Here is a 25,641-nt window from a genome sequence, read left to right as displayed (position 1 = left end):
AGTCATCGCGCCCCCGCTGTGTCAGAGGCAGAGCGGGGAATGATGGGAGGGGGAGCATCAGCTGACGCTCTCTCCTCCAGGCTCCATCTTTGTCTCCTTCGATGGGGGGGTGGGGTGGAGTCGGCGCTGGGGGCAGGCGGCCCCCCCCTGCCTCACAGGGGCCCCTTAGCCTCCCGCAGAGCTGCTCTCCTGCTTGAGCAACATATGGCTAATTTGAATTTTGACATAATTAGCCATGTGGTGCAGGAGGCTGGAGGGGCCCCCTCTCCCCCGGGGCACCGTGCAATGCACGGGCTGCATGGGCGGTAGGTCCGCCCCTGTACTCCCACATGTCACAATTTACCAGTTGGTGCAGTAGATTCTAAGAAAACCAGCAGACTCCGCATTCATGATCTGCAGGTTTTTGAGTCTGTGTACTAGAATAATTAATTGAAAGGCGGTGTGTTCAAAATAATAGCAGTGTGGAGACCAACTAGTGAGGTCAATCATTCTGTGAAGAAACAGGTGTGAATCAGGTGGCCCTTATTTAATGGTGAAACCAGGACACGTTGTACATGCATTTCTCCTTGAAAGCCTGAGAAATATGGGTCGTTCGAGACATCGTTAGAAGAACAGGGCACTTTGATTAAAAAGTTGATTGGAGAGGGTGAAACTTATAAAGAAATGCAGTCAATGATCCGCTGTTCAGCTGAAATGATCTCCAATGCTGTAAAATGGAAAGCCAAACCAGAGAGACATGGAAGAGACATGGAAGAAAACGGAAGACCACCATTAGAATGGATGGACAAATAGCCAGAATGGCAAAGCCCGTGTGAAGCTAGTCTGTTAGCAAGAAGTCCCCGCAAAGTATGACTGTTAAAAAAAAACAAAAAAAAAAAAAACAACAAAACATGCACTGAAGCAGATACAATTTGCCAAAGAACACATCAACTGGCCTAAAGAGAAATGGAGAAACATTTTGTGGACTGACAAAAGTAAAATTGTTCCTTTTGGGTCCAGGGGTTCGTCATACGAACCCCAAACTCTGCATTGAAGCCACAGTGCACTCTGAAGACAGTGAAGCCTGGTGGTGCAAGCATCATGACATGGGCATGTCTCTCTTACTATGGTGCTGGACCTATTTACTGAACGCCAGGGATCATGGACCAGTTTGCAAATATTAAAATACTTAAAGAGGTCATGTTGCCTTATGCTGAAGAGGATATGCCCTTGAAATGGGTGTTTCAACAAGACAACGACACTAAACACCCCAGTAAACGAGCAAAATGTTGGTTCCAGTTCAACAAAATTGAGGTTATGGAGTGGCCAGCCCAATCCCCAGACCTTAATCCAATTGAGCCCTTGTGGGGTGACAGGCAGCAAAAATGCAGTTTCCAATTCAAAGCCAACAAATGACAAAACATTTTGGGATGAAGTCAAAGCATCCTGGGCTGGATTAACAGGTGACAGGAGACAGAAGTTGGTTGACTCTCGACGCTAAATTATCGGTTTCTTAATATACAGAAGTAGGGCTCATTTACACGTCTGGTTTTTCCACGTACAATAAAAACAGACCAATAATTCTGATCCAACTTTGTGCAGAGTCTTATCCGAGTGTGATCCGTTTTTCTTGTATGTCGAAAGATTTAAAAAAAAAAAAAAAAAGTTCCCCCGTCTTCCCCATTCTGACAGTCTATGAAAATCGGACCCAACTCAGATGTCAGCCTAGTGGAGTTCTATTTTATCATTGACCCACTGACATGCATTGCTGATTTTGATCTGACCACTAGGATGAAAATTGGACATGTCACCGCGATCTTCCACAGATCGAGAAGATCAATCACAGACATGTGATTGGACCCATAGATTAACACAGGTGTGAGCGCTATTCGTGAAAAACATAGATGGCACTGTTGTGTGAAAATTGGACATCTGAGTGAGCCCATAAGGAGAACACTTTCTTAATATATTACACCACAGGGAATCACACATGAGGATATACTGTATATCCATAGATTTCTTTTGAAGAAGTTTTCTCATTAAGCAAACACCTTTTCAAAATGCGGCTGATGACCCCTGGTCCTTCAACAGGTGATTTTGAAGCTGAAATCTGGGGCCATACAGCAGTGGCGTAGCAACTGTTTGTGGCGCCCGGGGCGGTCGAAAAATTTGCCGCCCCTTTGGTCGATGATAATCCGGAAGCATCAGGAGAGCCCACACTACACTCAAAGATCTAATTTTTAGTCTGCTACTAACTCTGCTGTTATTATTTCTACATTTCTAGACTTTCATCTTCTTGCAGTTCTCTCTCTATATATATATGTATGTATTAGCTTGATGATGCTGGATGAAGACCTAATGGCTTTTTTTAATAATAATTTTTAATAATGTGACAGAAAAAAACAGAAAATATATGGGGAGGAGATGTACGAGGACACGTATAGGGGGAGATGTACGAGGACACGTATATATGGATATGGGGGATGTACGAGGACACGTATATATGGATATGGGGGATGTACGAGGACACGTATAGGGGGATGTACGAGGACACGTATATATGGGGGGGATGTACGAGAACACTTATATGGGGGATGATTATTGTATTAGGACACCTGTGGTGTGATGTCTATGTGGCATGTGACAGCTGTCTGTGGCTTCTCCCGTACAGATGTTGGTGGTGCATTCTCCGGTAATGGCCGCGGTGCACCCAGCAGCCTCTCCCACAAATCGCCTCCATACCATGCTCCCCAGTATCCCACCTCACCCCGTGCAGTACTGTCCTACCCTTTTCCTCTCGCTCCCAGCCGGGGCAGCAGCACCGCCATATTCTTTCCTCCTCCCGGGAGCATCAATAGGGCGGAGCCTCTGCAGCTGCTACGGTGCCAGGACGGGACAGAAAACCTAGGAAAGCAGAGCTGCTGCTGTGCTGACACATGCGCAGAGTGTACACACACAGGTGTATACACACACACAGACACACACACACAGGCATACACACACACATAGGTGTATATACACACACACACACACACACAGGTGTATACACACACACACACACGTGTATACACACACACACAGACACACACACACAGGCATACACACACTCATAGGTGTATATACACACACAGGTGTATACACACACACAGGCATACACAAACACAGGCATACACACACACATATGTGTATATACACAGACACACACACACAGGCGTACACACACACAGGTGTATACACACACACACACACAGGCGTACACACACACACATAGGTGTATATACACACACACAGACACACACACACAGGTGTATACACACACACAGACACACACACACAGGCATACACAAACACAGGTGTACACACACATAGGTGGATACACACACAGGCGTACACACACACAGGTGTATACATACACACACATAGGTGGATACACACACATAGGTGTACATACACACACACATAGGTGGATACACACAAACAGGTGTACACACACACACATAGGTGTACACACACACACATAGGTGGATACACACACACATAGGTGGATACACACAAACAGGTGTACACACACACACATAGGTGTACATACACACACATAGGTGGATACACACACACGGGCACACACACACACACAGGTGTATACACACACACACACACAGGCATACACAAACACAGGCATACACACACACATAGGTGTATATACACAGACACACACACAGGTGTACACACACACACAGACACACACACACACAGGCATACAAAATACAGGTGTACACACACATAGGTGGATACACACACACACAGGTGTACACACACACACACACACAGACACACACATAGGTGGATACACACACAGGTGGATACACACACAGGTGGATACACACACACAGGTGTATACATACACACACAGACATACACACACACACAGGTGTACATACACACACACACACATAGGTGTACATACACACACACACATAAGTGTACATACACACACACACAGGTGTACATACACACACACACACACACACACAGGTGTACATACACACACACACACAGGTGTACATACACACACACATAGGTGTACATACACACACACACATAAGTGTACATACACACACACACACACACACAGGTGTACATACACACACACACACATAGGTGTACATACACACACACACAGTGTGGCTGCATGCACAGATCCTTTCGCTGCTGCACATGGTGAGACACAGGCAGCGGTGTTGGTGGCACATAACTGCACACAATGGAGGCAGACACACACCCAGCGCAGCCAGTGATGAGGATGACAGCTGCCTGCACACAGGGCCGCCGGGGGCAGCCGCAGACCACCTTACCCCAGCCCCGCACTCACCAGCTCACTGCTTGGCTCTTCCTAACATGGCTCCTTGTGTGCATCACATTCCTGGCAGTCGCGACCATCCCACCATGACAGTCCTCCAGTGCAGCGGGGCTGACGTCAGCACTGCCTCTGCCCAGCGCAGCGCTGCTCACTGAGGGTCCAGGCGGAGAGGAGGGAGAAGCTGCTAGGTAGCAGGGGTACAGAGACTCCCGATAGGCGGAGGAGAAGGATGGAGGAAGGGTGGGAAGAGGCTGCATTACATTACCCCCTCACTGCACAGCCCCGCAGGCCGAAATGTACAGTCAGTGAGAGAGTCCAGGCTCCGCGCTTCTCCCACAGAGGAGAGGAATTGCTTCTGCTGCAGCGCCGCCCCCACACACGTGCCGCCTGGGGCGGACCGCCCCCCCCGCCCCCCCCACGCTACGCCACTGCCATACAGGCATTTTCCCTACAGCCGACCCCCAAATTAGTGGCTGTATATGTAATACAAGAACAGCTCGAGTCCGCCAGAAGAAACCCCTGATCAGAGCTGCTCTTCGTTCCGGCTCACACAGGGTGTCCCGAGGGGTGACATCTCCTTTATGATGCCCTTTTGCCCTAATATGGACAGTCATAATAATTGTTACAGTGTAACAGATTGTATCGCTGTATTTTTTTCCCAAGGTTAGTCTATATTATGATCTTGTCGCATCTATGTGAAGCAGATTTACATCGGACTGCCAGAAGATATTTATAGACAACCATTACATTTCTCTCAAGTGTGGAAGGAAGTGTAGTATGGAAAAATCCGTTTATATCTGAACTGTAAATGTTCTGCTGCCAAGTGAAAGGGAAATATTTATTAAATATACTCTTTGGTCAGAATCCTAAAATACTGAAAAAAAAAATTAAAAAAAAATTAAAGAAATGCATTACCGTCCAGGGCACTAGTAAGGATGTGGAAGGCAGCGATCATTTCCATTTTTGATTGTTCGGTTAGTTTCTCATTTTGCAGATCGTATCCTACAAGGGACAGTATCTTTTCTACATGTTCTTTCTGAGACGACGATAGTTCATTCAGACACGTGAAGCCAGGTGTAGCTCCTAAACAGATCTCTTCTACCTAGCAGAGACAAGACCATCATGTACCAACCATTAATCAGCGCAGAGCGGCCGCACGTCTGATCTGTGTGTACAGATCGCTCCCTGCTTAGCAGAGCAGACTGTTGAAAAACGAGCTGTATTTACACAGTACAAAGGCAATGATGCAAATGGAAAAACAAGCAAGTTAATTATGCCCTTCAGCAAGATGGATGCCGCTGCGTCTATAAAGCAATATCCTGCTTTTGGCTTAGCTATGAATTTTGGCCTCGCAATCTGATTCACAACTGCAATATAATGTACGACATAATATTTGCCATCAGTACTCGAATTCTGAATTTATTGGACGCTATTTAACAAACATAACAAATTAAGCTCTATTCATGCTGGAGTCTCGGCTACTGGTTTCACAGGATGAGGATCTATTATTATCCATAATGTTCCTCTTTGGAATGTTTCCTGTGTAGCTTTAAAGGGATAGTCCTGCCCCGCTCTCTTTTGGATCAGGAGGCGAGATGTGCATCGCATCTACATGATACCGGCTAGAATGAGCGCTATCTGTAGGCACAACGTCATCAGCGCAGCTCATGTGGCAACAGACTAGTCCTTTAAAGGGAATTTATCAGTAGGATCAGCCCTCCTAAACCATCTATATAACCAATTAGGTAATAAAAAATTGAATAAAATGATAACTTGATATCTGCAATCCGATATCTTATTCCAGAGAAACCCACGATTATATTAATATACAAATTAGCTGCTTAGGTCTATTGGCCGGACATAGATCTCTCTGAGAATCTGCCTCCAGAGCTTATTTTAAATGAAAGGAGGTGTTACTAATGAGACATGTAATGACTGACAGTCTGCTCTTCTGATCTACATGTCTCACACTGGTAACACCTCCTCCCATTTAAAATAAGCTCTGGAGGCAGACTGTAAGGGAGATCTATGTAGAAAAATATGGGCTTCTCTGGAATAAGACCAGATTGCAGATATTAAGGTATCATTTTATTCAACCTTCTATGACCTACATGCCCAAATAAACAGCTTAGGTAGGTTGATCCTACTGACCATTGAATTTTAAAAGGAATTTGTCATCAGTAAATGACCTAATCAGGCATATACAGTATGTTAAATCTATTTTTACAACAATTAGTTATAATGTTTTTATTCAAAACAACAGAATACTTGCAAATTTCGTAATGTTCACTTGGCGCTACAGTAGATTTATAATTCCTGTTTTGCACAGATATCTTTTCAGCAGTCTCATTATCATGAGTCAGGTTAACCATGACAGCTAGCAATACTACATATAGTAGAGAACACAGAACCCACTAATCATAATAGGTGATGTCAGAGCTGATGTCCACCCTCCTATCATAGATCATGCCTAGAGGTCTGTAAAATGTAAGAGCCATACTATTGCTGCCTACAGTGGGTACGGAAAGTATTCTGACTCCTTTAAATTTTTCACTCTGTTTCACTGCAGCCTTTTGGTAAATTCAAAAAAGTTCATTTCTCTTCTCATTAATGTAGACTCTGCACTCCATCTTGACTGAAAAAACATGTAAAAGTTTTTGCAAAGTCATTAAAAAGAAAAACTGAAATCTCACATGGTCATAAGTATTCAGACCCTTTGCTCAGACACTCATATTTAAAGGGGTTGTCCGGGCTTTTCACATAAACTCAGTACATACCTGGGCTGCAGAATTATGACAATAAGTAATTTACTTTCTGTCACTAGTTTGCACGGTTTTCTAGATATTCTGAACAGAACGTCCAAGGGGGGGTGTTATGGCATTGAAATGAGAACTAGTCGTAACCTCCTACTCTACTCCAAACATGCCCTCTATAGCAACAACCCCACCCTCCATAGCTACAGGCCCTCCCCGTCCACATGAAGCAGCCCTCATCACACAGTAACAAATTCTTCCCCTCCAGCAGCCTCAGTGCAGAGAGCTGCTCCTCCCCCAGACATACACTGAACAGTTATCTATGGAAAGTGAAACTAGTGAGGAAGGAAAATCGTCCTGTATTCTGGGTCACTCCATGATTACAATACATAACTCATTATCAGTGATTCCTTCCCTCACTGTCCCAGGCTGCTGGCAGCAGTGAGAACAGACTGTGTGATGGCCAGTGATGGGGGTCTGCAGCTTCTAATCTGCACAGGGGATGGCAGTCACTGATGTAATCTGTTCTGTGACAAAGCCTCTGCTGTGTGAATGAGACAGCTCTGTGTCACTGATGTCTTCACACAGCAGCAGATTTGGTGCAGTGTATGTGTGAACACTGTGTCTCTAATGACACAAATACTGATGGGAGCAGCCCGTCCAATCAGCAGCTGTAACAGTGTGAAGTGTTGGGGGGTGTATGTATGTATGTATGTATGTATTGTGCTGCTTTCACAAATACAGGATCACTGCTGTGTTCTTTCCAATGCTGGAATAATGATAAAGATGAGTGCTGGTGCAGTTTACTGCCAGCCAATGAGTGGGCAGTGGGTTGTGCCGGTCACTGGAGCTTGCTGGGAGTTTGGTGGAGCTTCGCACATACACTGCACCAAAGCTGCTGCTGTGTGAAGACATCAGTGACACAGAGCTGTCTCGTGAAGATATCAGTGACACAGAGCTGTCTCATTCACACAGCAGAGGCTTTGTCACACAACAAATTGTGTGACAAATCAGGAATTACTGATAATGAGTTATGTATTGTAATCATGGAGTGTCCCAGAATACAGGACGATTTTCACTCCTCACTGGTTTCACTTTCCATAGATAACTGTTCAGTGTGTGTCTGGGGGAGGAGCAGCTGATCTGCAGTGAGGCTGCTAGAGGGGGAGGATTGGTTACTGTGTGATGAGGGCTGCTTCATGTGGACGGGGAGGGCCTGTAGCTATGGAGGGTGGGGTTGTTGCTATAGAGGGTATGTTTGGAATAGAGTAGGAGGTAACGACTAGTTCTCATTTCAATGCCATAACACCCCCCCCTTGGACGTTCTGTTCAGAATATCTAGAAAACCGTGCAAACTATTGACAGAAAGTAAATTACTTATTGTCATAATTCTGCAGCCCAGATATGTACTGAGATTATGTGAAAAGCCCGGACAACCCCTTTAAGTCATATGTTGTCCATTTCCTTGTGATCCTCCTTGAGATGGTTCTACTCCTTCATTGGAGTCCAGCTGTGTTAAATTAAACTGATAGGACTTGATTTGGAAAGGCACACACCTGTCTATATAAGACCTCACAGCTCACAGTGCATGTCAGACCAAATGAGAATCATGAGGTCAAAGGAACTGGCCAAGGAGGTCAGAGACAGAATTGTGGCAAGACACACATCTGGTCAAGGTTACAAAAGGATTTCTCTTAAGAGCACCGTGGCCTCCATAATCCTTAAATGGAAGAAGTCTGGGACCACCAGAAGTCGTCCTAGACCTGGCCGTCCAGCCAAACTGAGCAATCGTGGGAGAAGAGCCTTGGTGAGAAAGGTAAAGAAGAACCCCAAGATCACTGTGGCTGCGTGCCACAGATCCAGTAGGGAGATGGGAGAAAGTTCCACAAAGTCAACTATCACTGCAGCCCTCCACCAGTTGAACCTTTATGGCAGAGTGGCAGGACGGAAGCCTCTCCTCAGTGCCAGACATATGAAAGCCCGCATAGAGTTTGCTAAAAACAAACCACCACATGAAGGACTCCCAGACTATGAGAAATAAGATTCTCTGGTCTTATGAGACAAAGACAGACCTTTTTGGTGATAATTCTAAGCGGTATGTGTGGAGAAAACCAGGCACTGCTCATCACCTGCCCAATACAATTCCAACAGTGAAACAAGGTGGTGGCAGCATCATGCTATGGGGTGTTTTTCAGCTGCAGGGACAGGACGACTGGTTGCCACTGAAGGAAACATGAATGCAGCCAAGTACAGAGATATCCTGGATGAAAACCTCTTCCAGACTGCTCTGGACCTCAGACTTAGCCGAAGGTTCACCTTCAAACAAGACAATGAACCTAAGCACACTGCTATATTAAAAAAAAAAAAAAAAAAGAGTGGCTTCAGAACAACTCTGTGACCATTCTTGACTGGCCTGGCCAGAGCCCTGACCTAAACTGAATTGAACATCTCTGGAGAGACCTGAAAATGGCTGTCCACCAACGTTCACCATCCAACCTGACGGAACTGGAGAGGATCTGCAAGGAAGAATGGCAGAGGATCCCTAAATCCAGGTGTGAAAAACTTGTTGCATCATTCCCAAGTAGACTCATAGCTGTACTAGCTCATTATGTGCTTCTACTCAAAACGGAGCAAAGGGTCTGAATATTTATGACCATGTGATATTTCAGTTTTTATTTTTTAATAAATTTGCAAAAATTTCTACATTTCTTTTTTTTTCAGTCAAGATCGGGTACAGTGTGTACGTTAATGAGAAAAAAAAAATGAACTTTTTAGAATTTACCAAATGGCTGCAATGAAAAAGAGTGAAAAATTTAAAGGGGTCTAAATACTTTCCGTACCCACTGTATGTCCACATGGCTGCTATTCAGAGCAGGAAGTATGAATATAGTGTCAGGCCTAGTAGAAAGTGTGAAAATAGGGAGATTTCTGATTTTTTTTTTTAATACAGATAGTGATATAGAAAATGAAAAAAAGTAAACAAAATAAAATGTAACATAAAAGCCCAAGTTAAACAAAAGATTATGTTCTGATGACACATTCCCTTTTTTGTGATTGGTGGAGGTCTGACTATAATTTTAAAGATGAAAGATAAGAAGTTTCTCTGAAACATCCATGGACATTGCTTTGAATGCAGTCATGTACATGCAGGTTAATGTACAACTATGTAAGGAGTTACATGTTCCGCATAACAAGACAAGAGCACTAATAAAACTGTGTACTTCAGCAGTTTTGAAAAACCATGACAAAAATTGTGAATTAACTCAAATGTTTGAAATAGTTGAATAAAGCTCTTTTCCATATCACATTTTTCATTTCCAGAGGAGTTATACAATGCGAGAATTCCCTTATGTATACCTCAGAGGAAATGCAACTGACATGTATCTTATTATATAAAAATGTGGTATACGTTACTTTATTTTTTTTAACCATGCCCTTTTACAAAGGAAACCAGAATTGACAATTCTTTCCTATATATTAAAAAAATTACAGGCATGCAGACTCATTGTGGCCTATTGTTTGCTAAAAGAGCACGTTTTTGGCATAGAGTGGGTCCATTGTAGACTTTGGACATGTAAAGAATGAACGTAGAGAGATTTCCCAGTGCTCACAGCAAACGAGATGTGGATTAAAAAGCCCGCATACTCATTAGGCAAAAGCCGTCTGAACCTCCTGATATTGGTGGGAGCGGCTGACAGTCTAATGTGAATGGGGGCCTCCCGACTTTTCCCAGACAGATGATATCAGGGGAGTGAAGGATTTGGCCTTCTGAATTTCACCGGCCAATCCTTCTTCCTGGAGATAAGCCACTTCCAGGGACGTCTGACAGTCTCTTATGGAGAACCAGGAAAGCTCATCCACGCTGGGCGCTCGTGTATGGGGGGAGTCAGAAGAGACAGCTGATGTGTATGGGGCCTTAAGTCTCTGGTTTATTATTCAGTCTTGATGAAGGCGCCATATGTAACATGCACACAGTCCGCTGATCTTACCACAGCCTGGATTTGAGCGACTATTTGCCCATCATCTAATATTTCACACAGCCGATTATACAGCTCTTCACGCTGGGAATCAGGAAGCTCTTGTAATAAAGCAAAGCGCTTTGTAAGCTCCAATATGTCTTTAAAGAGAAAAAAAAGAGAGAAAAAAACAAATCAAAGTGCCTTTTATGCTACCAAGAAGCGCTTTTATGACACAAGCATAGCATATCTCACACAACACAACAGGCTCTTAGAAGATGAGAACCATTTCATGAATTTGTTCCTGCGGTACGACAGTGTAATTTGTTTCAGTTGCACATTTTGCTAGAGTCGCTCGATTTTGTGCATTAATGCTGAACACACTGTAGCAGTAAGTGGCGCTCTCTCTGTGACACATTGCATTCTCCTGCCAATGTCCTATTAATTATATGGAACAGATTTCTAAGAAGTTTCCATGACGTAATTAAAGTCAGCAGCACATAGCGACTAGTGGAGTCGGTAAGCCAAACCTCCGACTCAGACTCCTCAATTTCTATGACACCGACTCGGACTCCACCAAAAGGGGCTCCGAGTCCACAGCCCTGGTGACTACTGACTTAGATCTGCTGGGCAAATCTTCCCTCTGAGTATTCAGAAACTGGGTGCTTTTAGCCAGTGTTGAATGCACTGAGCCTAGTGGTCATTGACAACTTTCCGCTCTGCCCGAGTAGCTGTCACTTAATGACAGTGCTGTGAGCTCCTCCCAAAATACGGCTTTATTTATTTACTTTACTCACTTAGGCCCTGTGCACACTGTGCGGATTCTGCTGCGGATCCGCAGCGGATTTGCCGCTGCGGATCTTCAGCAGACCTGCAGGTGATGTACAGTACCATTGTAGCCTATGTAAAAAAAAAAAAACCACTGTGCATATGCTGTGGTTTTTTCCGCATGTTTTTTGTGCGGAAAAAAAAAGCAGCATGTGACTTCTTTTGTGCGGTTTTCCTGCAGTTTTCCCCCTGCTCCATTCTACAAATCCACATGTGGAAAACCGCACAAAAACCGCTGTAAAACTGCAAAAAAAAAAAAAGTAAGAAATCCGCAGGAAAAATGCAGGTCATTTGACCTGCGGATTTAGTAAAATCAGCGCGGAAAAATCTGCGGGAGGATCCGCACTGTGTGCACGTAGCCTTACAGTCCTGGCCAAAAGTGTCAACACCCTTGAAATTGAATAAAATAGGTATTTCTCCCCAAAAATTATTGCAATTACATGCTTTGTTATACACGTTTATTTTCTTAGCGTGTACTGGAACAACACAAAAAAAACAGAAAAAAGGCAAAATTGGACATAATTTCACAGAAAACCCTCAGAATGGGAAGGACAAAATTGTTGATAAACAACTTTGTTTCAAGCAGGTGATGTTCGTTCCTACTCACCCGTGGCAAATAACAGGTGTGGGCAATATACAAATCACACCTGAAACCAGATAAAAAGAGGAGAAATTGACGCAATCTTTGCATTGTGTGTCTATGTGTGCCACACTAAGCATGGGGAACAGAACGAGAAGAGAACTGTCTGAGGATTTTAGAACCAAAATTGTTGAAAAATATCAACAAATCTCAAAGCTACAAGTCCATCCCCAGAGATCTTGATGTTCCTTTGTCCATGGTGTGCAACATAATCAAGAAGCTAATCTCCCTGGACGTGGACGGCAGAGAAAAATCTATGAAAAGTTGCAATGCAGGATAGTCTGGATGGTGGATAAGTAGCCTCAAATAAGTTCCAAAGAAATTCAAGCTGTCCTGCAGGCTCAGGGTGCATCAGTGCCAGCGCGAAATATCCGTCGGCATTTGAATGAAATTAAACGCTACGGCAGGAGACCCAGGAGGACGCCACTGCTGATACAGACATAAGAAAAAGTTTGACAAAACATACATAAGCCAAAATCCTTCTGGGAAAGTGTCATGAGGATAGATAAGACAAAGATAGAGCTTTGTGGTAAAAGACAGTATTCTACTGTTTACCAAAAACGGAGTGAGGCCTACAAAGAAAAGAACAGAGTACTTACAGTCAAATATGGTGGCGGTTCAAAGATGATTTGGGGTTGGATTGCTGCCTTTGGCACTGGGTGCCTTGACTTTGTGTAAGGCCTGTTTCACACATCAGTTTTTTTGGTCAGTCAAAATCCGCGGACGGATCCGTTCCTGTACTGACCACAACGTTTGGCACTGGACCGTTATTTTAACGGATCCGCTGCCTGGGAAGAGAGATATAGAGAGAGAGAGAGAAAATTTTTCAGCTGCCAGAACAGAGTTTAGGGTTAAATTTGCGGCTGAGTGAAGTCTTTCGGGCATGCGCAGTGAGAAATGCGGATCCGGCCGCCCAAAAAAATGTTGCATGGTCCGACCGGGCATGTCGGCGGACGTCAAAATTTTGGCGGATCCGCAAAAAACCGGATCCAACGGATGGCTATTCATCAAGATCCGCCGGTAATGCAACTCAATGGGAAAAAAAACGGATTCGCCAAGCAAAATGGCGGATCCGTTTTTTTTTTTGCAAAACGGCGGATTTTGACTGATGGTAAAATACGGATGTGTGAAACAGGCCTAAGACATCATGAAATCTGAAGACCACCAACGGATTTTGGGTCATAATGTAGTGCCCAGTGTCAGAAAGCTGTGTTTGCGTCCTAGGTCATGGTTTTCTAGCAGGACAATGACTCCAAACATAGTTAAAGAGGCAATCAGTAATGGATGGAAACAAAGCACTGGAGATTTTGAATCTAAATCCCATTGAACACCTGTGGAGAGATCTTAAAATTGCTGTTGGAGAAGGCACACTTCAAATATGAGAAAAATATGCATTTTGCAAAAGAGTGGTCTAAATTCCACTTGAGTGGTGTAAGAAAATTGGTTGTAGGAAGCGATTTATTAGGATGAGGGTGTCAACAATTTTGTCTAGCCCATTTCTGGAAATTGTGTGAAATTATGTCCAATTTGCCTTTTTTTTGCTGCTTTTTGTGTTCCAATATACACAAAGGAAATAAACATGTATAACAAAACATATATACTTGCAATAATTTTCTGGGCGAAAAACTTCATTTTCTGGAACAATTTCAAGGGTTCCGGCATTTTTGGTCATGACTGTATGTATATAGAGCCATCATACTTAAAAGCACTTTACAGGCATCGGCATCACTGTCTCTATTGAGGCTGAGGCTCCCAATCTAGATCATCTAGATGTAGGTCTTTGGAATGTTGGAGAAAAACCAGGCAAACACAAGAAGAACAAACTCCATGCTGATGTTGTCTCTGGTGGGATTTGAACCTAGGACCAAAGCGCTGCAAACCAATAATGCTAACCAATCAGCCACTGTGCTACCCATCTATTCTGATCTATTCTGTAAAACAAGCTACATGCATCTGCTAGTAATAAGCTGCTTAACTGTACTTTCCTGCCAGTAAAGGGAGCATCACAGATGTGTAGGAGCCAATTTTATGTAGGAGGGTAGGCTGATGTAGGTATTGGGTTAGTGGGGGAAGCAATGCTCTGCCTGCTAAGGGGAGGTGAAGGCAATGCCAACTACTCCAGCTGTAACACTACAGATTTTTTACCTGCAAAACCACTGTATATCTATTGACCACTGTATATCTATTGTGTATTAACATACCCTAAATGTTTCATTTTCAAGGGGGTGTCTGGCAAATAAATCTTTTTAAAAAAAAAGGCAAGAACAACATCTGCAAACAATTTGTATGTTCTCCCCGTGTTTGCATGGATTTTCTCCGGGTCCTCCGGTTTCCTCCCACACGCCAAAGACATACTGGTAGGGAATTTAGACTGCGAGGCCTCAATCGGGACAGTGCTGATAATATCCTGCACCCCCAATAAAGCTCATCTTGTTCCTGATGATGAGTTGTATGTATTGAGCCAATAACTTCCACCTTCTTGATTTCTACTACTACCACCTATCTGTTGACCAAGCCCACATTCGAGATCTCAGCGGAGAGAGGTCTCGCAGCCACTCGTTTACCGGCAGGCTGTTTTGGTTGCTATGCTCCAAGCATAACTACATAAGCTGACAGCTTGTGGACTCTTACACATTTTTATTCCTATTGTGTTGCCCTATGAAGCGCGTTCTCTTATTTTTATTGTTGCATATATTGATACATGGTTATTTGTTGGGAAGGCATTGCTGCATTAGGAAGTAGAGATAGGTGGCCAAGAAGAGCCAGACTGGTGGGGGATCAATGAGGTGCCTATTGCTTCTTACACACTTTTTCACTCACCAGACAACGCCCTCCCCCCCATTAACCTCTCTGAAAAGCTAACACAGCAATAGGTTTATGTAAGCTTATCCATGTTATGCTTCTATAGTGCTGGCCCTGACCTAGGCCTGGTGATATTAGTTTATAGCAACGTAAAGTACAGATTTTACATTATGTTCCCCTAAACTTCTCCGTGTTATCATCCTATAATGTTACACCACCTTGTAAAATGTCACAGGTACAGAGTAATATTGCACTGTGAGAAACCAAGTTGGTGGCTGATGGGCATTCAGGGACCCAGGACACAAGACAGTATGCAAGCAATGCTTCCAATGTGATGAACATAGTGTGCCATGGTGTAAAATGACTCAGGGTCAAGACCTGGCATACCGGGCTCTAAACCTGGACTCACTGGTATTTAGTTTTGCAAAGGTTAACGTTTAATTACATGTAATACGTGCTAGATATTATCAATTTACGTGAGATCTGTTATATTAAGACTTTTCTTTCCTTTGACCTAATTCACAGAAGTCTCAATCATGAAAAATTGCAGAAACTGCTATTCCTGCCCCGTATCACTGTGGCAAATCCTCTAAAACTTTCCTAGTTATAAGTGGCAGCGAATGACCAGTTGGGTGCCAGGACCTAGTAATGGAAGTGAACATTTCTGACTTGCGTGAGCAGCAATATCTCTATAATATAATATACTTAAAGGGTTCATCCAATGTTCAATCTTCAGAAGAGCACTTTCCAGCTTCCCACTAGTCATGGAGCAGTGCACTCCTGATGATTGACAGTTCAGGCCAGGGGCATGGCTGCACTGCTGCACTGTGCACTCTCTCAGGCTGCTAGCAGAGGCAGCTGTGCCTCTGCAGTGTTCAGAGGAGCGCAGGAACACTGAAAGTGTCCAGACTTAGCCAGGTTCAGAGCAATGCTTACAAGCTCTATAGCAAAGAGCTTTTAAACACTGCACTCCTTGCCTTTGGGACTGGCCTCTTCTGATAGAATGCAGAGATGACTGGCAACCTAGGCAAGGAGCAAAAAACTATAACATTAAACATTTTAAATAGAAGTTAAAAGTTAGGACTGCGCTCCCCCAGGAGTGTAAATGTCACTGGCACAGATTGACAGTAACATTTACCAGGTCAACTGCAGCGGGTCAGAGCTTGGCTGTTAGAGGCAGATGATAGCTGAATAATACTGACATCATCTGTCAGGAAACAAGAAGGCTCCGCACATCCTATGTCACTGGGGAGTTAAAAATTGCACCATTACATATCACGAGATGTGCTTGTGAAGGAGCAATGGCTGGCTAAACTACTTTTCTAAAAGTAACAGGGGTCACTTTAAAAGAAATTTAAATTGCATATAAAGTCTACGTTACTTAACAACCTTAGTGCTTCAGGGACCTCCTCATAATGGTTGCTTTACTACTACTAATTATTGAATTATCTGTTTGTAATTAATGACCTCATTACCATGGACAACAATAGTCTCAATATTATAGGGAATTACCTCTGTCCTATCATACTGCTAAAGCCACTTCTACTGCTGCTTAAAACTGCTAAATTACTGAAACAGCTCAGGATCAAAAGAAATATAGTATTGCATGCACATTACAACTCTAATAATCACAGTTGATACAGAGAATTAAAAAAAGAGGCATATACAATGGGGAAAAAAAGTATTTAGTCAGCCACCAATTGTGCAAGTTCTCCCAAAAAGATGAGAGAGGCATGTAATTGACATCATAGGTAGACCACAACTATGAGAGTCAAAATGAGAAAACAAATCCAGAAAATCACCTTGACTGATTTGGTAAGATTTATTTTGCAAATTATGGTGGAAAATAAGTATTTGATCACCTAAAAACATGCAAGATTTATGGCTTGCACAGATCTGTAACTTCTTTAAGAGGCTCCTCTGTCCTCCACTCATCACCTGTAGTAATGGCGCCTGTTTGAACTTGTTATCAATATAAAAGACACCTGTCCACAACATCAAACAGTCACACTCCAAACTCCACTATGGTGAAGACCAAAGAGCTGTCAAAGGACACCAGAAAGCAGCTTGGTGTGATGGGGTTCTTGGGACTGATCCGGGACCCCCCCCCCCCTTCCCTTCCATCCTTCCACAGGTACTATACCATGTGATATTATGGCAGCATTTTTTCACTTTATGGCCACATATTCATTTGGCACAGCCCATATGGCCACTAATGTCTTAATGGTCAGGATCGGGGGGCCCAGCCTTTTCCCTTCCTACCTGGAGAGATCTGCAGCTGACACCCGACAGAGGGTCCCTCAGCTATTCCGGTGTACCTCTGCTCCCGGATGTAGAGTCGCTTCCTCCTGACGAGGGCTCTCGACTCTGGACGACACCACCGCCTCTGGGAGCCCACTGAGCCCACAAGCGGCTCACCGACAATGGCCGCGCCTTCCCCGGAGAACTCGAGAGTCGCCATGCCGCGAGTCAGAGGCATGCAGCAACAGGCGCACGACATAGACCGAGGGCGCCGCAGCAGTCGCCCCATCCAGACGCGCAGGCCGGGGCGCGCATCACAGAAGGGGAGCGTTACTTCCGGCAGGAGCAGGGCGCGTGTCGTGGGTCGGGGGGGGGTGCGTCATCAGCGGGGACGCATCACTTCCGGTCGCATCATCGGCCGGGGACGTGTCACTTCCGGACGCGTCATCGGCCGAGGGACGCGTCACTTCCGGTCGCGTCGCCAAAAAAGCCCGCTGACAGTGACCGCCCGGTACCACAAACCGCAAGCGGCACAGGCCCACCAGGAAGTGGGCAGGCATCCGTAGGAACGGATCAATAGCGCAGCAAGGTGGTACGCAGGCTCTGCTCCGGGGGGCCAGGGAGGAGACCCATCACCACTTACAGGTCTGTGTCTCCACAGTGGCCAACAGACAGCGGCGATCTCCACCATTACCAATGGAGGACCAGGCTAAGACGGAGATGGGAGCAGAAAGCCAGGGTCACGTGAGTAACCTCTGAAGAGGTCACTGCAGAGCCCATAATGATAGACCCCACAGAACCCGTATTTTATATGTTCTAGGGGGGAGCCTCCACCTCTGAGAGAAAGGACCCTAAGCGGAAGGATAAGAAGTGTCCGGTTTGCTCTAAGAAGCTAAAGGACACATGGCAAAAGACCCTCTGTGACGCATGTGCAAAGCGTATAGTGGGGGAGGAGCAGGCTACTTTCATGTCTAACATGAGAGCGATAATCAGAGAGGAAGTACAGGCCTCGGTATCCGGTCTAGCCACTTCTCAGACCCTGCAGGCGAATCCCCAGCTATCCAGGAAGAGACAGAGGGAATCGGATACGTCGTCTGAAGACATTCTGTCCGAGTCAGACGCAGAGGAGGAGGAGGAGGAGGAGATCAGAGAGCACCCGGAAAGGGGAAGGAAATATCTGTTTTCGTCTGGGGATACAGACGAACTATTGGGGGCGGTACGGCAAACTATGCAGATCGAGGAACCCCCTCCTTCCCTCTCAATTCAGGATGAAATGTTTGGAGGGTTGCGCTCCCAGACTTCAATGGTCTTCCCAGTAAATACCCATATACTGGCAATGATACTGGAGGAAAGGGAGGAGGCAGAAAAAAGGTTAACTATCCCTAGAGACTTTAGGTTGCGTCTGCTGTTTGACCCGGAAGAGGTCAAAGTCTGGGAGGAGGTCCCCAAGATAGACATCCCCGTAGCAAAGGTGTCAAAGAAGACGGCAATTCCGTTCGAGGATTCCTCAAGCTTGAAGGAACCCCTAGATCGGAAGGCAGATGGACTCTTAAAAAGGGCCTGGGAAAGCTCAGCAGCGGTCATAAAAACGAATATAGCTGCAACATCAGTAGCACGCTCCATGCATCTATGGATAGATGACCTGGAGGAGCATCTGTCAATAGAACCCCGAGGGATACCATTCTGAAGTCCCTCCCTTTACTTAAGTTAGCTACGGGGTTTTTGGCTGACGCCTCGGCAGAATCAGTTAGGTTCACGGCCAGGAGCCAGGCCTTGTCCAACACAGCCAGAAGGGCTATCTCGCTTTAAAGTTTGGGGGGGGGGGGGGTGGCGACATGCAATCAAAAAATACTGTGCTCAATTCCCTTCTCGGGGGGCAGGGTCTTCGGGCCCGTGCTCGATGACATCCTGGAAAAAGCATCAGATGAAAAAAAGGGGTTCCCTGATGAGAAGCGTAAGAGATACCAGAAATTTCGTAGACCCCGTTACAACCAGAGAACGGACTACAGGGGGAAGGGCAAGTCGGGTCAATGGAGCTACCCCAAAGGAGGCGAGGGTAGAAACAGAAACAGAGATAACATCTTTTCCGGCCCTGGGTCCAGCTCCCGAAAAAAATGACGCCACCAGAGTAGGGGGGCGATTGCTCAAGTTTGTGGGAGAATGGCAGAAAATTACCGCCAGCCCCTGGGTACTACAGGTCATTTCTCAGGGGTACAAGATTGAATTCAACTCCCTGCCCCCGAACAGGATCTTAGTCACCAATTTGCGTCTCAGTTCCGCTTCCCCCATGTGGTTGGACATTCAGGATCTCCTACTCATGGGAGCGATTACTCCGGTTCCCACCCAGGAAGAAAGCAGAGGACACTACTCAAGCCTCTTCGCAATAAAAAAACCCTCGGGGTGAAAACAGAACCATAATAAACCTCAAAACCCTAAACAAATGGGTAACATACAGATGCTTCAAAATGGAATCAATAAGATCTACAATTCCACTCCTGGGGAAGGGGGCAGTAATGTGCACGTTAGATCTAAAAAACGAGTATTATCATGTCCCTATCCACCCAGATCACCAAAAGTACCTCAGATTCGCGGTCGAAAGGGACGGCACAATTTACCATTATCAGTTTCGCTGCCTACCCTTCGGCCTTGCATCAGCCCAGAGAGTCTTCACAAAGATAATGATAGAGGTAGTAGCCTACTTAAGGGACCGGAACATCTTGGTGGTCCCGTATCTAGACGACTTCCTAATTATACCCGATTCGGCAGCCCAGCTCAGGACCGACTGTCAGTCCTTGATCTCCACGCTGCAGAGTTTAGGATGGATCGTAAATTGGTCAAAGTCAGATCTTGTACCCAAGCCCAGAATAAAATTCTCGGGGTCATGCTAGACTCAGAAAGAAGAATGTCTTATCTACCAACCGAAAAGCAGACCATGATGCCGAAGAAGATCCGGCAATTCTCAAAGAATCGGGTATCGATCAGGGACGCAATGAGAGTCCTGGGGCTGATGACTTCATGCATTTCCTGTGTCAGATGGAGTCAGTTCCACTCCCGCGACCTGCAACGCACAGTCCTAGCATCCTGGGACAGAAGGCAGAGCTCACTGGACAGCAAGATACTGTTGACCCCCCGAGCCAGAAGATCGCTATTGTGGTGGACCATTCCGAGAAACCTAAAGAGGGGTGTCTCATGGGTTCAGTCTCCAGAGGTTGTAGTAACAACGGACGCGAGTCTGTTCGGCTGGGGCGGACATGTCGCAGTGAGGTACTACCAGGGGTGATGGAGTTCGGAGGACAGCAACAGGTCCTCCAACGTCAGAGAATTACATGCAGTCTGGAAAGTACTGCTCATCGCCGGGTATCACGTGAAGAACAAACACGTCAAAATTATGTCAGACAATACCACAACAGTGGCCTTTCTCCGTCACCAGGGCGGACCAAGACACCCAACACTTCAGGGCTTAGCAGATCAGAATTTCAGATGGGCAGAAAAGGAGGTCCTCTCAATCTCGGTCGTGCATCTGGAGGGCTCCCGGAACCAGATCGCAGACTTCCTCAGCAGGAAAAGGATAACTGCGACAGACTGGGAGCTCAACGAAGAAGTGTTCAGCAGCCTGTGCGATCGTTGGGGACAACCGACAATAGACCTGTTCGCCGACAAATGGAATACAAAGCTCAGGACCTTCTACTTCCTGAACCCCCTGGGAGATGCGGCGGGAATAGATGCCCTATCACAATCCTGGAGCAGGGGCCTGTTGTACGCCTTCCTGCCCCTAGCCCTCATTTCACGGGTCCTCAGAAAAATCTGCGAGGACAGAGCCTGGATCATACTGGTGGTTCCCTACTGGCCAAGAAGAAGTTGGTTTCCCCTACTCAGGAAATTAGCGGACGAGGAACCCATTCTCCTGCCAAGAAGAGAAGACCTCCTACATCAGGGCCCGGTCCTACATCAAAGACCGGAGGCTTTCCAGTTGTCAGCCTGGATCCTGAACGGCAGGTCCTAAGAGCAAGGGGTCTATCGGACGAAGTCATTTCTACTTTACAAGCCAGTAGGAAACCCGTGACCACGGCAATATATAACAAGATCTGGAAGAAGTTCTGCAGCTTTTGTGGAGAGGCGACAGTCGGAACTGACCAGCCCAACATCCCGAAGATACTTGATTTCTTGCAGGAAGGATTCAGAAAGGGCCTTAGGCCCAGCACTCTAAGAGCGCAGATAGCAGCCTTGAGCGTGTTCTATGACACAGCTCTATCATCACACCCATGGGTAGCACGGTTCTCGAGAGCGGTGAAAAGGCTTAAACCCCTAATTAGGAAGAGCATACCACCCTGGGACCTTAACCTAGTCCTCAATACGCTTTGCAAACAGCCATATCAGCTAGGGGCAGAGATAAATATCGGTAATCTCTCTCTCAAAACAGCCTTTCTAGTGGCAGTCACCTCAGCCAAAAGGTTAGGAGAACTGCAGGCCTTAACAACCCAAGACCCCTATTTACAGGTGTTCAGTGACCGTTTAGTTCTAAGACTCGACCCGGCTTTCCTGCCCAAAGTTATCTCAAACTCTAACATGAACCAGGAAGTAGTACTCCCTTCCTTTTTCCAGTCTCCCAAGAATAGCCGGGAAAAGACCTACCATAATTTGGACGTAAGGGAAACTGTATTCGGGTACCTGGACGCAACCAGACCTTGGAGGCAGGATAGCAACCTCTTCGTCCAATACAGAGGCCCCAACAAGGGGAAGAAGGCGTCAAAATCAACAATAGCAAGGTTGATTAGATCCACTATTAGCATAGCATACAGATCACAGGGTCAGATTCCCCCGGGGAACCTTAGAGCCCACTCAACCCAACCAGGGCCATGGCCGCTTCATGGGCAGAAAGGGGGGGAGCCTCGGCAGAACAGATCTGCAGGGCAGCATCTTGGACCAGTCTTAGTACTTTCTCCAAGCACTATAAACTAGACATAGCATCCACACAGCTTACTTTTGCGAGAAAGGTACTCCACGCAGTGATCCCGCCCTAGGACCAATATACTTTGGTACTACTCCAGGGTGCTGTCAGATGGTAACCTGGAAAACGGTAATTAGACCTACCGGTAATTGTGTTTCCAGGAATCCATCCTGACAGCACTGTTAGATCCATCCCGATAATACTTTCCATACAACTGTGATGTACCATGTGTATGAAGTATGTTGTTTAAATGAAGTCTATATTTGCATCCATCCAGAGGTGTTACTTTGTGAAATCACTGAGGGATGGTAGGGGGAGGATCCTTTTAAACTCTCGTGGTTTCCTGTCCCACTACGGATGAGAAGGACATCCTCCAGGGTGCTGTCAGGATGGATTCCTGGAAACACAATTACCGGTAGGTCTAATTACCTTTTTTCATGCTATTGGGTTTTAAACTCAGTTGCTTCTTTGTTCATGATTTATCTTGCCGCTATGCCCCTCAATACATCCATGGTACACAGAAATATATCTTATTATTCATCATTTCATAATATTTTAGCTATCCACCTTACATGTGTACGTTATCTTTGAGATTGTTGTGACTACATTTTTAACACTTTGTAGACTATTTGCAGGCAATGACTGCCTGAAGTCAGGAAGCCATGGAAGTTACCAAATGCTGGGTTTCCTCCTTTTGTGGTGCTTTGCCGGCCTTTAACCCCTTCATGACCCAGCCTATTTTGACCTTAATGACCAGGCCATTTTTTGCATTTCTGACCAGTGTCCCTTTATGAGGTAATAACTCAGGAACGCTTCAACACATCCTAGCGATTCTGAGATTGTTTTTTCGTGACATATTGGGCTTCATGTTAGTGGTAAATTGAGGTCAATAATTTTTGCGTTTGTGAAAAAAATTGGAAATTTGGCGAAAATTTTGAAAATGTCACAATTTTCAAATTTTGAATTTTTATTCTGTTAAACCAGAGAGTTATGTGACACAAAACAGTTAATAAATAACATTTCCCAAATGTGTACTTCATATCAGCACAATTTTGGAAACAAAATTTTTTTTGTTAGGAAGTTATAAGGGTTAAAACTTGACCAGCGATTTCTCATTTTTACAACAAAATTTACAAAACCATTTTTTTTAGGGACCACCTCACATTTGAAGTCACTTTGAGGGGTCTATTTGGCAGAAAATACTCAAAAGTGACACCATTCTAAAAACTGCACCTTTCAAGCTACTCAAAACTACATTCAAGAAGATTATTAACCCTTGAGGTACTTCACAGGGACTAAAGCAACATGGAAGGAAAAAATGGACATTTTAATTTTTCCAACAAAAATTTTCTTTCAGCATCATTTTTTTCATTTTCACATGGGTAATAGGATAAAATGGATCCTAAAATTTGTTGGGCAATTTCTTCTGAGTACACCGATACCTCATATGTGGTCATAAACCACTGTTTGGGCATACGGCAGGGCTCAGAAGGGAAGGAGCGCCATTTGACTTTTTGAATGGAAAATATGCTGGATTATTTATTGGTTGCCATGTCGCGTTTGGAAAGTCCCTGTGTGCCTAAACATTGGAGCTCCCCCACAAGTGACCCCATTTTGGAAACTAGACCCTCCAAGGAACTTATCTAGATGAATAATGAGCACTTTGAAACCCCAGGTGCTTCACAAATTGATCTGTAGAAAAAAAAAGTACTTTTTTCACAAAAATTTTGTTTTATCCTCAGGTTTTTCGTTTTCACATGGGCAACAGGGTAAAATGGATCCTAAAATTTGTTGGGAAATTTCTCCTGAGTACACCGATAACTCATATGTGGTCATAAACCACTGTTTGGACGCATGGCAGGGCCCGGAAGGGAAGGAGCACCATTTGACTGGAAAATTAGCTCCAATCGTTAGCGGACACCATGTCGCGTTTGGAGAGCCCGTGTGCCTAAACATTGGAGCTCCCACACAAGCGACCCCATTTTGGAAACTAGACCCCTGAAGAAACTTATCTAGATGTGTGGTGAGCACTTTGAACCCCCAAATGCTTCACAGAAGATTATAACGCAGAGCAGGGAAAATAAAAAAAATATTTTTTTTCCTCAAAAAATGATTTTTTTAGCCTGCTAATTTTTATTTTCACAATGGTAACAGGAGAAATTGGACTCCTAAAGTTGTTGTCCAGTTTCTCCTGAGTACGCTGGTACCCCATATGTTGGGGGGACCACTGTTTGGGCACACGTCGGGGCTCGGAAGGGAAGTAGTGACGTTTTGAAATGTCGACTTGATGGAATGGTCTGCGGGCGTCATGTTACGTTTGCAGAGCCCCTGATGCGCCTAAGCAGTGGAAACCCCCCACAAGTGACCCCATTTTGGAAACTAGACCACCCAAGGAGCTAGTCTAGATGTGTGGTGAGCAATTTGAACCCCCAAGTTCTTCACAGAAGTTTATAACGCAATGGCATGAAAAGAAAAAAAATTTTTTCCTCAAAAAATGATTTTTTAGCCCACATTTTTTTATTTTCAAAAGGGTAACCGGAGAGATTGGACCCCAAAAGTTGTTGTCCAGTTTGTCCTGAGTACGCTGGTGTGGGGGGGAACCACTGCTTGGGCACACGTCGGGGCTCGGAATGGAGGGAGCACTGTTTGACTTTTTAAACGCAAAATTGGCTGGAATAAATGGTGGCGCCATGTCGCGTTTGGAGACCCCCTGATGTACCTAAACAATGGAAACCCCTCAATTCTAACTCCAACCCTAACCCCAACACACCCCTAACCCCAACCCTAATCATAACCCTAACCCCAACACACCCCTAACACTAATCCCAACTCTAACCCTAACTACAAGCCTAACCCTAATCCCAACCCACCCCTAACCCCAATTCCAACCCTAATCACAACCCTAATTCCAACCCTAACCCTAATTCCAACCCTAATTCCAGCCCTAACCCTAATTCCAGCCCTAACCCTAATTCCAGCCCTAACCCTAATTCCAGCCCTAACCCTAATTCCCATCCTAACCCTCATTCCAATCCTAACCCTCATTCCAACCCTAACCCTCATTCCAACCCTAACCCTAATGGAAAAATAAAAATATTTTCTTTATTTTATTATATGTCCCTACCTATGGGGGTGAT

General features: G+C 45.1%; 1 protein-coding gene across 2 annotated transcripts in view; it reads right to left on the bottom strand.

Annotated features, from left to right (window-relative positions):
• Window positions 1–25,641, bottom strand: part of GSDME (gasdermin E) — a 168,540-nt gene that overhangs the window by 26,092 nt on the left and 116,807 nt on the right. For both annotated transcript variants that reach the window (XR_012233379.1, XM_073581396.1), the window contains exons 7-8: window positions 11,079–11,206; window positions 5,252–5,438 (exon numbers count right to left, since the gene is read on the bottom strand). Coding sequence is in view for 1 of the 2 variants with exons in the window: in XM_073581396.1 (XP_073437497.1) it covers window positions 5,252–5,438; window positions 11,079–11,206 (315 nt within the window). In the remaining variant the exon portion in view is untranslated. The remainder of the gene's footprint in view (window positions 1–5,251; window positions 5,439–11,078; window positions 11,207–25,641) is intronic.

The sequence above is a fragment of the Dendrobates tinctorius genome, unplaced genomic scaffold (genome assembly GCF_039654945.1).
Source record: "Dendrobates tinctorius isolate UK_male_01 unplaced genomic scaffold, ASM3965494v1 ptg000070l, whole genome shotgun sequence".
NCBI classification, from domain to species: Eukaryota; Metazoa; Chordata; class Amphibia; order Anura; family Dendrobatidae; genus Dendrobates; species Dendrobates tinctorius.
This window is presented reverse-complemented; position numbering and strand designations above follow the sequence as displayed.